The sequence below is a fragment of the Scyliorhinus torazame genome, chromosome 12, assembly GCF_047496885.1.
Source record: "Scyliorhinus torazame isolate Kashiwa2021f chromosome 12, sScyTor2.1, whole genome shotgun sequence".
Lineage (NCBI taxonomy): Eukaryota > Metazoa > Chordata > Chondrichthyes > Carcharhiniformes > Scyliorhinidae > Scyliorhinus > Scyliorhinus torazame.
Window position 1 is genome coordinate 224761284 of NC_092718.1, and position 16011 is coordinate 224777294.

Consider the following 16011-nt stretch of genomic DNA (forward strand, 5'->3'; position numbering starts at 1 on the left):
TGCCGGGATGGACAGACAGTTGCCGGGATGGGCAGACAGTTGCCCGGTTGGGCAGAGAGTTGCCGGGATGGGTAGACAGTTGCCCGGATGGGCAGACAGTTGCCCGGATGGGCAGACAGTTGCCGGGATGGGCAGACAGTTGCCCGGATGGGCAGACAGTTGCCCGGATGGGCAGACAGTTGCCCGGATGGGCAGACAGTTGCCGGGAAGGGCAGACAGTTGCCGGGATGGGCAGACAGTTGCTGGGATGGGCAGACAGTTGCCGGGATGGGCAGACAGTTGCCCGGATGGGCAGACAGTTGCCGGGATGGACAGACAGTTGCCGGGATGGGCAGACAGTTGCCCGGTTGGGCAGAGAGTTGCCGGGATGGACAGACAGTTGCCGGGATGGGCAGACAGTTGCCGGGATGGGCAGACAGTTGCCGGGATGGACAGACAGTTGCCGGGATGGGCAGACAGTTGCCCGGTTGGGCAGAGAGTTGCCGGGATGGACAGACAGTTGCCGGGATGGACAGACAGTTGCCGGGATGGGCAGACAGTTGCCCGGATGGGCAGAGAGTTGCCGGGATGGACAGACAGTTGCCGGGATGGGCAGACGGTTGCCGGGATGGGCAGACAGTTGCCCGGATGGGCAGACAGTTGCCGGGATGGGCAGACAGTTGCCCGGATGGGCAGACAGTTGCCCGGATGGGCAGACAGTTGCCGGGATGGGCAGACAGTTGCCCGGATGGGCAGACAGTTGCCCGGATGGGCAGACAGTTGCCCGGATGGGCAGACAGTTGCCGGGATGGGCAGACAGTTGCCGGGATGGGCAGACAGTTGCTGGGATGGGCAGACAGTTGCCCGGTTGGGCAGAGAGTTGCCGGGATGGGCAGACAGTTGCCGGGATGGGCAGAGAGTTGCCCGGATGGGCAGACAGTTGCCGGGATGGGCAGACAGTTGCCCGGATGGGCAGACAGTTGCCGGGATGGGCAGACAGTTGCCGGGATGGGCAGACAGTTGCCGGGATGGGCAGAGAGTTGCCCGGATGGGCAGACAGTTGCCGGGATGGGCAGACAGTTGCCGGGATGGACAGACAGTTGCCGGGATGGGCAGACAGTTGCCGGGATGGGCAGACAGTTGCTGGGATGGGCAGACAGTTGCCGGGATGGGCAGACAGTTGCCGGGATGGGTAGACAGTTGCCGGGATGGGCAGACAGTTGCCGGGATGGACAGACAGTTGCCGGGATGGGCAGACAGTTGCCGGGATGGGCAGACAGTTGCCGGGATGGGCAGACAGTTGCCCGGATGGGCAGACAGTTGCTGGGATGGGCAGACAGTTGCCCGGTTGGGCAGAGAGTTGCCGGGATGGGCAGACAGTTGCCGGGATGGGCAGACAGTTGCCCGGATGGGCAGACAGTTGCCGGGATGGGCAGACAGTTGCCGGGATGGGCAGACAGTTGCCGGGATGGGCAGAGAGTTGCCCGGATGGGCAGACAGTTGCCGGGATGGGCAGAGAGTTGCCCGGATGGGCAGACAGTTGCCGGGATGGGTAGACAGTTGCCCGGATGGGTAGACAGTTGCCGGGATGGGCAGAGAGTTGCCCGGATGGGCAGACAGTTGCCGGGATGGGCAGAGAGTTGCCCGGATGGGCAGACAGTTGCCGGGATGGGCAGAGAGTTGCCCGGATGGGCAGACAGTTGCCAGGATGGGCAGACAGTTGCCGGGATGGGCAGACAGTTGCCCGGATGGGCAGACAGTTGCCGGGATGGGCAGACAGTTGCTGGGATGGGCAGACAGTTGCCCGGTTGGGCAGAGAGTTGCCGGGATGGGCAGACAGTTGCCGGGATGGGCAGACAGTTGCCCGGATGGGCAGACAGTTGCCGGGATGGGCAGACAGTTGCCGGGATGGGCAGACAGTTGCCGGGATGGGCAGAGAGTTGCCCGGATGGGCAGACAGTTGCCGGGATGGGCAGAGAGTTGCCCGGATGGGCAGACAGTTGCCGGGATGGGTAGACAGTTGCCCGGATGGGTAGACAGTTGCCGGGATGGGCAGAGAGTTGCCCGGATGGGCAGACAGTTGCCGGGATGGGCAGAGAGTTGCCCGGATGGGCAGACAGTTGCCGGGATGGGCAGACAGTTGCCGGGATGGGCAGACAGTTGCCGGGATGGGCAGAGAGTTGCCCGGATGGGCAGACAGTTGCCGGGATGGGCAGACAGTTGCCCGGATGGGCAGACAGTTGCCGGGATGGGCAGACAGTTGCCGGGATGGGCAGACAGTTGCCCGGATGGGTAGACAGTTGCCGGGATGGGTAGACAGTTGCCGGGATGGGCAGACAGTTGCCGGGATGGGCAGACAGTTGCCGGGATGGGCAGACAGTTGCCCGGATGGGCAGACAGTTGCCCGGATGGGCAGACAGTTGCCGGGATGGGCAGACAGTTGCCGGGATGGGCAGACAGTTGCCGGGATGGGCAGAGAGTTGCCCGGATGGGCAGAGAGTTGCCGGGATGGGCAGAGAGTTGCCGGGATGGGCAGACAGTTGCCCGGATGGGCAGACAGTTGCCCGGATGGGCAGACAGTTGCCCGGATGGGCAGACAGTTGCCGGGATGGGCAGACAGTTGCCCGGATGGGCAGACAGTTGCCGGGATGGGCAGACAGTTGCCGGGATGGGCAGACAGTTGCCGGGATGGGCAGAGAGTTGCCCGGATGGGCAGAGAGTTGCCGGGATGGGCAGAGAGTTGCCCGGATGGGCAGACAGTTGCCGGGATGGGTAGACAGTTGCCCGGAAGGGCAGACAGTTGCCGGGATGGGCAGACAGTTGCCGGGATGGGCAGACAGTTGCCGGGATGGGCAGACAGTTGCCCGGATGGGCAGACAGTTGCCCGGATGGGCAGACAGTTGCCGGGATGGGCAGACAGTTGCCGGGATGGGCAGACAGTTGCCCGGATGGGCAGACAGTTGCCCGGATGGGTAGACAGTTGCCGGGATGGGCAGACAGTTGCCGGGATGGGCAGACAGTTGCCCGGATAGGCAGACAGTTGCCGGGATGGGCAGACAGTTGCCGGGATGGGCAGACAGTTGCCGGGATGGGCAGACAGTTGCCCGGATAGGCAGACAGTTGCCCGGATGGGCAGACAGTTGCCCGGATAGGCAGACAGTTGCCCGGATGGGCAGACAGTTGCCGGGATGGGCAGACAGTTGCCGGGATGGGCAGACAGTTGCCCGGATGGGCAGACAGTTGCCCGGATGGGCAGACAGTTGCCGGGAAGGGCAGAGAGTTGCCGGGATGGGCAGACAGTTGCCGGGAAGGGCAGAGAGTTGCCGGGTTGGGCAGACAGTTGCCCGGATGGGCAGACAGTTGCCCGGATGGGCAGACAGTTGCCGGGATGGACAGACAGTTGCCAGGATGGGCAGACAGTTGCCGGGATGGGCAGACAGTTGCCGGGTTGGGCAGACAGTTGCCCGGATGGGCAGACAGTTGCCGGGATGGGCAGACAGTTGCCGGGATGGGCAGACAGTTGCCGGGATGGGCAGACAGTTGCCGGGTTGGGCAGACAGTTGCCCGGATGGGCAGACAGTTGCCGGGATGGGCAGACAGTTGCCCGGATGGGCAGACAGTTGCCCGGATGGGCAGACAGTTGCCGGGATGGACAGACAGTTGCCAGGATGGGCAGACAGTTGCCGGGATGGGCAGACAGTTGCCGGGATGGGCAGACAGTTGCCCGGATGGGCAGACAGTTGCCGGGATGGGCAGACAGTTGCCGGGATGGGCAGACAGTTGCCCGGATGGGCAGACAGTTGCCGGGATGGGCAGACAGTTGCCGGGATGGGCAGACAGTTGCCGGGATGGGCAGACAGTTGCCCGGATGGGCAGACAGTTGCCGGGAAGGGCAGACAGTTGCCGGGATGGGCAGACAGTTGCCCGGAAGGGCAGACAGTTGCCGGGATGGGCAGACAGTTGCCGGGATGGGCAGACAGTTGCCGGGATGGGCAGACAGTTGCCCGGATGGGCAGACAGTTGCCGGGATGGGCAGACAGTTGCCGGGATGGGCAGACAGTTGCCGGGATGGGCAGACAGTTGCCGGGATGGGCAGACAGTTGCCCGGATGGGCAGACAGTTGCCCGGATGGGCAGACAGTTGCCGGGATGGGCAGACAGTTGCCGGGATGGGCAGACAGTTGCCGGGATGGGCAGACAGTTGCCCGGATGGGCAGACAGTTGCCGGGATGGGCAGACAGTTGCCGGGAAGGGCAGACAGTTGCCGGGATGGGCAGACAGTTGCCCGGATGGGCAGACAGTTGCCGGGATGGGCAGACAGTTGCCGGGATGGGCAGACAGTTGCCGGGATGGGCAGACAGTTGCCCGGATGGGCAGACAGTTGCCGGGAAGGGCAGACAGTTGCCGGGATGGGCAGACAGTTGCCCGGATGGGCAGACAGTTGCCCGGATGGGCAGACAGTTGCCGGGATGGGTAGACAGTTGCCCGGATGGGCAGACAGTTGCCGGGATGGGCAGACAGTTGCCGGGATGGGCAGACAGTTGCCCGGATGGGCAGACAGTTGCCCGGATGGGCAGACAGTTGCCGGGATGGGCAGACAGTTGCCGGGATGGGCAGACAGTTGCCCGGATGGGCAGACAGTTGCCGGGATGGGCAGACAGTTGCCCGGATGGGCAGACAGTTGCCCGGATGGGCAGACAGTTGCCGGGATGGGCAGACAGTTGCCGGGATGGGCAGACAGTTGCCCGGATGGGCAGACAGTTGCCGGGATGGGCAGACAGTTGCCCGGATGGGCAGACAGTTGCCGGGATGGGCAGACAGTTGCCCGGATGGGCAGACAGTTGCCCGGATGGGCAGACAGTTGCCGGGAAGGGCAGACAGTTGCCCGGATAGGCAGACAGTTGCCGGGAAGGGCAGACAGTTGCCGGGATGGACAGACAGTTGCCGGGATGGGCAGACAGTTGCCGGGATGGGTAGACAGTTGCCCGGATGGGCAGACAGTTGCCGGGATGGGTAGACAGTTGCCCGGATGGGCAGACAGTTGCCGGGATGGGCAGACAGTTGCCCGGATGGGCAGACAGTTGCCCGGATGGGCAGACAGTTGCCGGGATGGACAGACAGTTGCCGGGATGGGCAGACAGTTGCCGGGATGGGTAGACAGTTGCCCGGATGGGCAGACAGTTCCCGGGATGGGCAGACAGTTGCCGGGATGGACAGACAGTTGCCGGGATGGGCAGACAGTTGCCGGGATGGGCAGACAGTTCCCGGGATGGGCAGACAGTTGCCGGGATGGGCAGACAGTTGCCCGGATGGGCAGACAGTTGCCGGGAAGGGCAGACAGTTGCCGGGATGGACAGACAGTTGCCGGGATGGGCAGACAGTTGCCCGGATGGGCAGACAGTTGCCCGGATGGGCAGACAGTTGCCCGGATGGGCAGACAGTTGCCGGGATGGGCAGACAGTTGCCGGGATGGGCAGACAGTTGCCGGGAAGGGCAGACAGTTGCCCGGTTGGGCAGGGAGTTGCCGGGATGGGCAGACAGTTGCCGGGATGGGCAGACAGTTGCCGGGATGGGCAGACAGTTGCCGGGATGGGCAGACAGTTGCCGGGAAGGGCAGACAGTTGCCCGGATGGGCAGACAGTTGCCGGGAAGGGCAGACAGTTGCCCGGATGGGCAGACAGTTGCCGGGAAGGGCAGACAGTTGCCGGGATGGGCAGACAGTTGCCGGGATGGGTAGACAGTTGCCCGGATGGGCAGACAGTTGCCCGGATGGGCAGACAGTTGCCCGGATGGGCAGACAGTTGCCCGGATGGGCAGACAGTTGCCCGGATGGGTAGACAGTTGCCCGGATGGGCAGACAGTTGCCCGGATGGGCAGACAGTTGCCCGGATGGGCAGACAGTTGCCCGGATGGGCAGACAGTTGCCGGGATGGGTAGACAGTTGCCCGGATGGGTAGACAGTTGCCCGGATGGGCAGACAGTTGCCGGGATGGACAGACAGTTGCCCGGTTGGGCAGAGAGTTGCCGGGATGGGTAGACAGTTGCCCGGATGGGTAGACAGTTGCCCGGATGGGCAGACAGTTGCCGGGATGGACAGACAGTTGCCCGGTTGGGCAGACAGTTGCCGGGATGGGCAGACAGTTGCCCGGTTGGGCAGAGAGTTGCCGGGATGGGCAGAGAGTTGCCCGGATGGGTAGACAGTTGCCGGGATGGGTAGACAGTTGCCCGGATGGGCAGACAGTTGCCCGGTTGGGCAGAGAGTTGCCGGGATGGGCAGACAGTTGCCCGGATGGGCAGACAGTTGCCGGGATGGGCAGAGAGTTGCCCGGATGGGCAGACAGTTGCCGGGATGGGCAGAGAGTTGCCGGGATGGGCAGAGAGTTGCCGGGATGGGCAGACAGTTGCCCGGATGGGCAGAGAGTTGCCCGGATGGGCAGACAGTTGCCGGGAAGGGCAGACAGTTGCCGGGAAGGGCAGACAGTTGCCGGGATGGGCAGACAGTTGCCGGGATGGGCAGACAGTTGCCGGGAAGGGCAGACAGTTGCCGGGATGGGCAGACAGTTGCCGGGAAGGGCAGACAGTTGCCGGGATGGGCAGACAGTTGCCGGGATGGGCAGACAGTTGCCGGGATGGGCAGACAGTTGCCGGGAAGGGCAGACAGTTGCCGGGATGGGCAGACAGTTGGCGGGATGGGTAGACAGTTGCCGGGATGGGTAGACAGTTGCCGGGATGGGCAGACAGTTGCCGGGAAGGGCAGACAGTTGCCGGGATGGGCAGACAGTTGGCGGGATGGGCAGACAGTTGCCCGGATGGGCAGACAGTTGCCGGGATGGGCAGACAGTTGCCGGGATGGGCAGACAGTTGCCGGGAAGGGCAGACAGTTGCCGGGATGGGCAGACAGTTGGCGGGATGGGCAGACAGTTGCCCGGATGGGCAGACAGTTGCCGGGATGGGAAGACAGTTGCCGGGATGGGAAGACAGTTGCCGGGATGGGCAGACAGTTGCCGGGATGGGCAGACAGTTGCCGGGATGGGTAGACAGTTGCCGGGATGGGCAGACAGTTGCCCGGATGGGCAGACAGTTGCCGGGATGGGCAGACAGTTGCCCGGATGGGCAGACAGTTGCCGGGATGGGCAGACAGTTGCCGGGATGGGCAGACAGTTGCCCGGATGGGCAGACAGTTGCCGGGATGGGCAGACAGTTGCCCGGATGGGCAGAGAGTTGCCGGGATGGGCAGACAGTTGCCGGGATGGGCAGACAGTTGCCGGGATGGGCAGACAGTTGCCGGGATGGGTAGACAGTTGCCGGGATGGGCAGACAGTTGCCGGGATGGGTAGACAGTTGCCCGGATGGGCAGACAGTTGCCGGGATGGGCAGACAGTTGGCGGGATGGGTAGACAGTTGCCGGGATGGGAAGACAGTTGCCGGGATGGGAAGACAGTTGCCGGGATGGGCAGACAGTTGCCGGGATGGGCAGACAGTTGCCGGGATGGGCAGACAGTTGCCGGGATGGGCAGACAGTTGCCGGGATGGGCAGACAGTTGCCCGGATGGGCAGACAGTTGCCGGGATGGGCAGACAGTTGCCCGGTTGGGCAGAGAGTTGCCGGGATGGGCAGACAGTTGCCGGGATGGGCAGACAGTTGCCGGGATGGGCAGACAGTTGCCGGGATGGGTAGACAGTTGCCCGGATGGGCAGACAGTTGCCGGGATGGGCAGACAGTTGCCCGGATGGGCAGACAGTTGCCGGGATGGGCAGAGAGTTGCCCGGATGGGCAGACAGTTGCCGGGATGGGCAGACAGTTGCCCGGATGGGCAGACAGTTGCCGGGATGGGCAGACAGTTGCCGGGTTGGGCAGAGAGTTGCCCGGATGGGCAGACAGTTGCCGGGTTGGGCAGAGAGTTGCCCGGATGGGCAGACAGTTGCCGGGATGGGCAGACAGTTGCCGGGATGGGCAGACAGTTGCCGGGTTGGGCAGACAGTTGCCCGGATGGGCAGACAGTTGCCGGGATGGGTAGACAGTTGCCGGGATGGGCAGACAGTTGCCCGGATGGGCAGACAGTTGCCGGGATGGGCAGACAGTTGCCGGGATGGGCAGACAGTTGCCGGGATGGGCAGACAGTTGCCGGGATGGGCAGACAGTTGCCGGGATGGGCAGACAGTTGCCGGGATGGGCAGACAGTTGCCGGGATGGGCAGACAGTTGCCCGGATGGGCAGACAGTTGCCGGGATGGGCAGACAGTTGCCGGGATGGGCAGACAGTTGCCGGGATGGGCAGACAGTTGCTGGGATGGGCAGACAGTTGCCGGGATGGGTAGACAGTTGCCGGGTTGGGCAGAGAGTTGCCCGGATGGGCAGACAGTTGCCGGGTTGGGCAGAGAGTTGCCCGGATGGGCAGACAGTTGCCGGGATGGGCAGACAGTTGCCGGGATGGGCAGACAGTTGCCCGGATAGGTAGACAGTTGCCCGGATAGGTAGACAGTTGCCGGGATGGGCAGACAGTTGCCCGGATAGGTAGACAGTTGCCCGGATAGGTAGACAGTTGCCCGGATGGGCAGACAGTTGCCGGGATGGGCAGACAGTTGCCGGGATGGGCAGACAGTTGCCCGGATGGGCAGACAGTTGCCGGGATGGGCAGACAGTTGCCCGGATGGGTAGACAGTTGCCGGGATGGGCAGAGAGTTGCCCGGTTGGGCAGAGAGTTGCCGGGATGGGCAGACAGTTGCCCGGTTGGGCAGAGAGTTGCCGGGATGGACAGACAGTTGCCGGGAAGGGCAGAGAGTTGCCGGGATGGGCAGACAGTTGCCCGGTTGGGCAGAGAGTTGCCGGGATGGACAGACAGTTGCCGGGAAGGGCAGAGAGTTGCCGGGATGGACAGACAGTTGCCGGGATGGGCAGACAGTTGCCGGGATGGGTAGACAGTTGCCGGGATGGGCAGACAGTTGCCGGGATGGGCAGACATTTGCCGGGATGGGCAGAGAGTTGCCGGGATGGGCAGACAGTTGCCGGGAAGGGCAGACAGTTGCCCGGATGGGCAGACAGTTGCCCGGATGGGTAGAGAGTTGCCGGGATGGGTAGACAGTTGCCCGGATGGGCAGACAGTTGCCGGGATGGGCAGACAGTTGCCGGGAAGGGCAGACAGTTGCCGGGATGGGCAGACAGTTGCCGGGATGGGCAGAGAGTTGCCCGGATGGGCAGACAGTTGCCGGGATGGGCAGAGAGTTGCCCGGATGGGCAGACAGTTGCCGGGATGGGTAGACAGTTGCCCGGATGGGCAGACAGTTGCCGGGATGGGCAGACAGTTGCCGGGATGGGCAGACAGTTGCCGGGATGGGCAGAGAGTTGCCCGGATGGGCAGACAGTTGCCGGGATGGGCAGACAGTTGCCCGGATGGGCAGACAGTTGCCGGGATGGGCAGACAGTTGCCGGGATGGGCAGACAGTTGCCCGGATGGGCAGACAGTTGCCCGGATGGGCAGACAGTTGCCGGGATGGGCAGACAGTTGTCGGGATGGGCAGACAGTTGCCGGGATGGGCAGACAGTTGCCCGGATGGGCAGACAGTTGCCGGGATGGGCAGACAGTTGCCGGGATGGGCAGACAGTTGCCCGGATGGGCAGACAGTTGCCGGGAAGGGCAGACAGTTGCCGGGAAGGGCAGACAGTTGCCGGGATGGGCAGACAGTTGCCGGGATGGGCAGACAGTTGCCGGGATGGGCAGACAGTTGCCGGGATGGGCAGACAGTTGCCCGGATGGGCAGACAGTTGCCGGGATGGGCAGACAGTTGCCCGGTTGGGCAGAGAGTTGCCCGGATGGGTAGACAGTTGCCCGGATGGGCAGACAGTTGCCGGGATGGGCAGACAGTTGCCGGGATGGGTAGACAGTTGCCGGGATGGGCAGACAGTTGCCGGGAAGGGCAGACAGTTGCCGGGATGGGCAGACAGTTGCCGGGATGGGCAGACAGTTGCCGGGATGGGCAGACAGTTGCCGGGATGGGCAGACAGTTGCCCGGATGGGCAGACAGTTGCCCGGATGGGCAGACAGTTGCCCGGATGGGTAGACAGTTGCCGGGATGGGCAGACAGTTGCCGGGAAGGGCAGACAGTTGCCCGGTTGGGCAGACAGTTGCCGGGAAGGGCAGACAGTTGCCGGGATGGGCAGACAGTTGCCCGGATGGGCAGACAGTTGCCGGGATGGGCAGACAGTTGCCCGGATGGGCAGACAGTTGCCGGGATGGGCAGACAGTTGCCCGGATGGGTAGACAGTTGCCGGGATGGGTAGACAGTTCCCGGGATGGGCAGACAGTTGCCGGGATGGGCAGACAGTTGCCCGGATGGGCAGACAGTTGCCGGGATGGGTAGACAGTTCCCGGGATGGGCAGACAGTTGCCCGGATGGGCAGACAGTTGCCCGGATGGGCAGACAGTTGCCGGGATGGGCAGACAGTTGCCGGGATGGGCCGACAGTTGCCGGGATGGGTAGACAGTTCCCGGGATGGGCAGACAGTTGCCCGGATGGGCAGACAGTTGCCCGGATGGGCAGACAGTTGCCGGGATGGGCAGACAGTTGCCCGGGATGGGCAGACAGTTGCCGGGATGGGCAGACAGTTGCCGGGATGGGCAGACAGTTGCCCGGATGGGTAGACAGTTGCCCGGATGGGCAGACAGTTGCCGGGATGGGCAGACAGTTGCCCGGTTGGGCAGACAGTTGCCGGGATGGGCAGACAGTTGCCCGGATGGGCAGACAGTTGCCCGGATGGGCAGACAGTTGCCGGGATGGGCAGACAGTTGCCCGGATGGGCAGACAGTTGCCCGGATGGGCAGACAGTTGCCGGGATGGGCAGACAGTTGCCCGGTTGGGCAGACAGTTGCCGGGATGGGCAGACAGTTGCCGGGATGGGCAGACAGTTGCCCGGATGGGCAGACAGTTGCCGGGATGGGCAGACAGTTGCCCGGATGGGTAGACAGTTGCCCGGATGGGCAGACAGTTGCCGGGATGGGCAGACAGTTGCCCGGTTGGGCAGAGAGTTGCCGGGTTGGGCAGAGAGTTGCCGGGATGGGTAGACAGTTGCCCGGATGGGCAGACAGTTGCCGGGATGGGCAGACAGTTGCCCGGTTGGGCAGACAGTTGCCGGGATGGGCAGACAGTTGCCCGGATGGGCAGACAGTTGCCGGGATGGGTAGACAGTTGCCCGGATGGGCAGACAGTTGCCCGGATGGGCAGACAGTTGCCGGGATGGGCAGACAGTTGCCGGGATGGGCAGACAGTTGCCGGGATGGGTAGACAGTTGCCCGGATGGGCAGACAGTTGCCGGGATGGGCCGACAGTTGCCGGGATGGGTAGACAGTTGCCCGGATGGGCCGACAGTTGCCGGGATGGGTAGACAGTTGCCCGGATGGGCAGACAGTTGCCCGGATGGGTAGACAGTTGCCCGGATGGGTAGACAGTTGCCCGGATGGGTAGACAGTTGCCGGGATGGGCCGACAGTTGCCGGGATGGGTAGACAGTTGCCCGGATGGGTAGACAGTTGCCCGGATGGGTAGACAGTTGCCCGGATGGGCAGACAGTTGCCGGGATGGGCAGACAGTTGCCGGGATGGGCAGACAGTTGCCCGGATGGGCAGACAGTTGCCGGGATGGGCAGACAGTTGCCGGGATGGGCAGACAGTTGCCGGGATGGGCAGACAGTTGCCGGGAAGGGCAGACAGTTGCCGGGATGGGCAGACAGTTGCCGGGATGGGCAGACAGTTGCCCGGATGGGCAGACAGTTGCCGGGATGGGCAGACAGTTGCCGGGATGGGCAGACAGTTGCCGGGATGGGCAGACAGTTGCCGGGATGGGCAGACAGTTGCCGGGATGGGCAGACAGTTGCCGGGATGGGTAGACAGTTGCCGGGAAGGGCAGACAGTTGCCGGGATGGGCAGACAGTTGCCGGGATGGGCAGACAGTTGCCGGGATGGGTAGACAGTTGCCCGGATGGGCAGACAGTTGCCCGGATGGGCAGACAGTTGCCCGGATGGGTAGACAGTTGCCGGGATGGGCAGACAGTTGCCGGGATGGGCAGACAGTTGCCGGGATGGGCAGACAGTTGCCGGGATGGGCAGACAGTTGCCCGGATGGGCAGACAGTTGCCGGGATGGGCAGACAGTTGCCCGGATGGGCAGACAGTTGCCCGGATGGGCAGACAGTTGCCCGGATGGGCAGACAGTTGCCCGGATGGGCAGACAGTTGCCGGGATGGGCAGACAGTTGCCCGGATGGGCAGACAGTTGCCCGGATGGGCAGACAGTTGCCCGGATGGGCAGACAGTTGCCCGGATGGGCAGACAGTTGCCGGGATGGGCAGAGAGTTCCCGGGATGGGCAGACAGTTGCCGGGATGGGTAGACAGTTGCCGGATGGGCAGACAGTTCCCGGGATGGGCAGACAGTTGCCGGGATGGGCAGACAGTTGCCGGGATGGGCAGACAGTTGCCGGGATGGGCAGACAGTTGCCGGGATGGGCAGACAGTTGCCCGGATGGGCAGACAGTTGCCCGGATGGGCAGACAGTTGCCGGGATGGGCAGACAGTTGGCGGGATGGGCAGACAGTTGCCCGGATGGGCAGACAGTTGCCCGGATGGGCAGACAGTTGCCCGGATGGGCAGACAGTTGCCCGGTTGGGCAGACAGTTGCCGGGATGGGCAGACAGTTGCCCGGATGGGCAGACAGTTGCCCGGATGGGCAGACAGTTGCCCGGATGGGTAGACAGTTGCCGGGATGGGCAGACAGGTTTCTGTGCGGCCGATGCACTTTAAAATCTTTTATTTCTTGTGTTCCATGTCCCAGAAGAAAGAAAAAAGATAGGAAATCTTGGGGGAAGCGGATAAAACTGGGAGACAACATTCCAGAGACAAGGAACAGAGTGTCACAAGTACAAGTTCTTCCTTCACCTCAACATTTGTCATCTACACATCGACACACCAATGAATTACGATCGTCACTCACAACAGCAGGAACACAAAGTGTACAGGTACAAGGGTATATTAGTGTGTAAACAACCGAGATATATCGATGCGTACACAACCGGGTATATCAATGTGTACACAACCGGGTATATCAATGCGTACACAACCGGGTATATTAAATCATCCACAACCAGGTATATCAGTGCGTATACAACCGGGTATATCAATGCGTACACAACCGGGTATATCAATGTGTACACAACAAGGTATATCAATGCGTACACAACCGGGTATATCAATGCGTACACAACCGGGCATATCAGTGTGTAAACAACCGAGGTATATCGATGCGTACACAACCGGGTATATCAATGCGTACACAACCGAGGTATATCAATGCGTACACAACCGGGTATATCAATGCGTACACAACCGGGTATATTAAATCATCCACAACCAGGTATATCAGTGCGTATACAACCGGGTATATCAATGCGTACACAACCGGGTATATCAATGCGTACACAACAAGGTATATCAATGCGTACACAACCGGGTATATCAATGCGTACACAACCGAGCATATCAGTGTGTAAACAACCGAGGTATATCAATGCGTACACAACCGGGTATATCAATGCGTACACACCCGGGTATATCAATGCGTACACAACCGGGCATATCATTGCGTACACAACCGGGCATATCAATGCGTACACAACCGGGTATATCAATGCGTACACAACCGGGTATATCAATGCGTACACAACCGGGCATATCAGTGTGTAAACAACCGAGGTATATCGATGCGTACACAACCGGGTATATCAATGCGTACACAGCCGGGTATATCAATGCGTACACAACCGGGTATATCAATGCGTACACAACCGGGTATATCAGTGCGTACACAACCGGGTATATCAATGCGTACACAACCGGGTATATCAATGCGTACACAACCGGGTATATTAATGCATACACAACCGGGTATATCAGTGTGTAAACAACCAAGGTATATCGATGCGTACACAACCGGGTATATCAATGCGTACACAACCGGGTATATCAATGCGTACACAACCGGGTATATCAGTGCGTACACAACCGGGTATATTAATGCGTACACAACCGGGTATATCAATGCGTACACAACCGGGTATATTAATGCATACACAACCGGGTATATCAGTGTGTAAACAACCAAGGTATATCGATGCGTACGCAACCGGGTATATCAATACGTACACAACTGGGATATATCAATGCGTACACAACCAGAGTATATCAATGCCTACGCAACCGGGGTATATCAATGCGTACACAACCAGGTATATCAATGCGTACACAACCGGGTATATCAATGCGTACACAACCGGGTATATCAATGCGTACACAACCGGGTATATCAGTGCGTACACAACCGGGTATATCAGTGCGTACACAACCGGGTATATCAATACGTACACAACCGGGTATATCAATGCGTACACAACCGGGTATATCAGTGCGTACACAACCGGGTATATCAATGCGTACACAACCGGGTATATCAGTGCGTACACAACCGGGTATATCAATGCGTACACAAACGGGTATATCAATGCGTACACAACCGAGGTATATCGATGCGTACACAACCGGGTATATCAATGCGTACACAACCGGGTTATATCAATGCGTACACCATTGTATATGGGGACCAGTTTAGCTCAGTTGGTTAGACAGCTGGTTTGTGATGCAGAGTGAAACCAAGAGCGTGCGTTCAATTCCTGAACCAGCTGAGGTTATTCATGAAGTCCTGTTTTCTCACCTTGCCCATCGCTTGAGGTTTGGTTATCCTCGGGTTAAATCACCACCAGAGTTCTCTCCCTCAAAGGGGAAAGCAGCCTATGGTCATCTGGGACTCTGGTGACTTTACTTTACACTACCAGGGTTTGGGGTACACTACCAGCTGATTGGAGTATATCAGTGTGTACACCACTGGGGTAATCAGTGTGTACACCACTAGGGTAAGATATGGCCCAACACATACAGAGTTGGGTGGGAATGCAAGCTGTGGGGAGGACACAAAGAAAGACAGGTTTAGCGAGTGGGAAAGAAGTTGAGAAATGGATGTGGGGAATGGTGGGAAAACCAGGTGTTTTTGAATGTTGACAATTAGATGAATCTGAGTGTACTGGTTTTGGTCTCCTTACCTGAGGAAGGATGTTCTTGCTGTGGAGGGAGTGCGCGAAGTTTTACCAGGCTGATTCCTGGGATGGCGGGACTGTCATATGAGGAGAGACTTTTAAAAAAATCTTTATATTCTCCTCATTTTCCATGTTTTCATCAAATAAACAACAAAAGAAAACAAACAAAATAAATACAGTACCAATCCCTTAAACAGTATCCCCTTCAATATACAAACCCATGGTGCAGTGGGTAGCACTGCTGCCTCACGGCGTCGAGGTCCCAGGTTCAATCCCAGCTCTGGGTCACTGTCCGTGTGGAGTTTGCACATTCTCCCCGTGTCTGCGTGGGTCTCACCCCCACAACCCAAAGATGTGCAGGGTAGGTGGATTGGCCACGCTAAATTGCCCCTTCATTGGAAAAAATGAATTGGGTATGCTAAATTTAAATATATATATATATCATGTGACTTCAGGGATCCTGGGTAGTAGTAGGAGAAGATGGTTAGGCATAGAAGAAATCAGTTGTGTATGAGAGTTCTGTAGTTAGAGATAGCATAGTTTAATATAATAACCTTACACTTTGGGAAAATGAACGAATCTTATTTAGTAGTGTTAATAAATTAGTTTTGTTCGTTAACAAAGCTTGGTGTTCTTTGTTCAACGTGACGCATCCAAGCCATCCAGATAACTCAAAGCAGAGAACAACACAGGGACCTCATAGAAACATAAAATTCTAACAGGATTATAATCATAATCTTTATTAGTGTCACACGTAGGGTTACATTAACACTGCAATGACGTTACTGTGAAAAGCCCCTAGTCGCCACATTCCGGCACCTGTTCGGGTACAGAGGGAGAATTCAGAATGTCCAAATCCCCTAACAGCACGTCTTTCGGGACTTGTGGGAGGAAACCGGAGCAC

General features: G+C 60.1%; 1 protein-coding gene across 1 annotated transcript in view; it reads left to right on the plus strand.

Moving 5' to 3' along the window:
* LOC140387033 (tyrosine kinase receptor Cad96Ca) overlaps positions 1-16011 on the plus strand; it is a 93474-nt gene that overhangs the window by 49212 nt on the left and 28251 nt on the right. The window contains exon 4 of the mRNA XM_072470015.1: positions 12797-12980. Coding sequence (XP_072326116.1) covers positions 12797-12980 — 184 coding nt within the window. The remainder of the gene's footprint in view (positions 1-12796; positions 12981-16011) is intronic.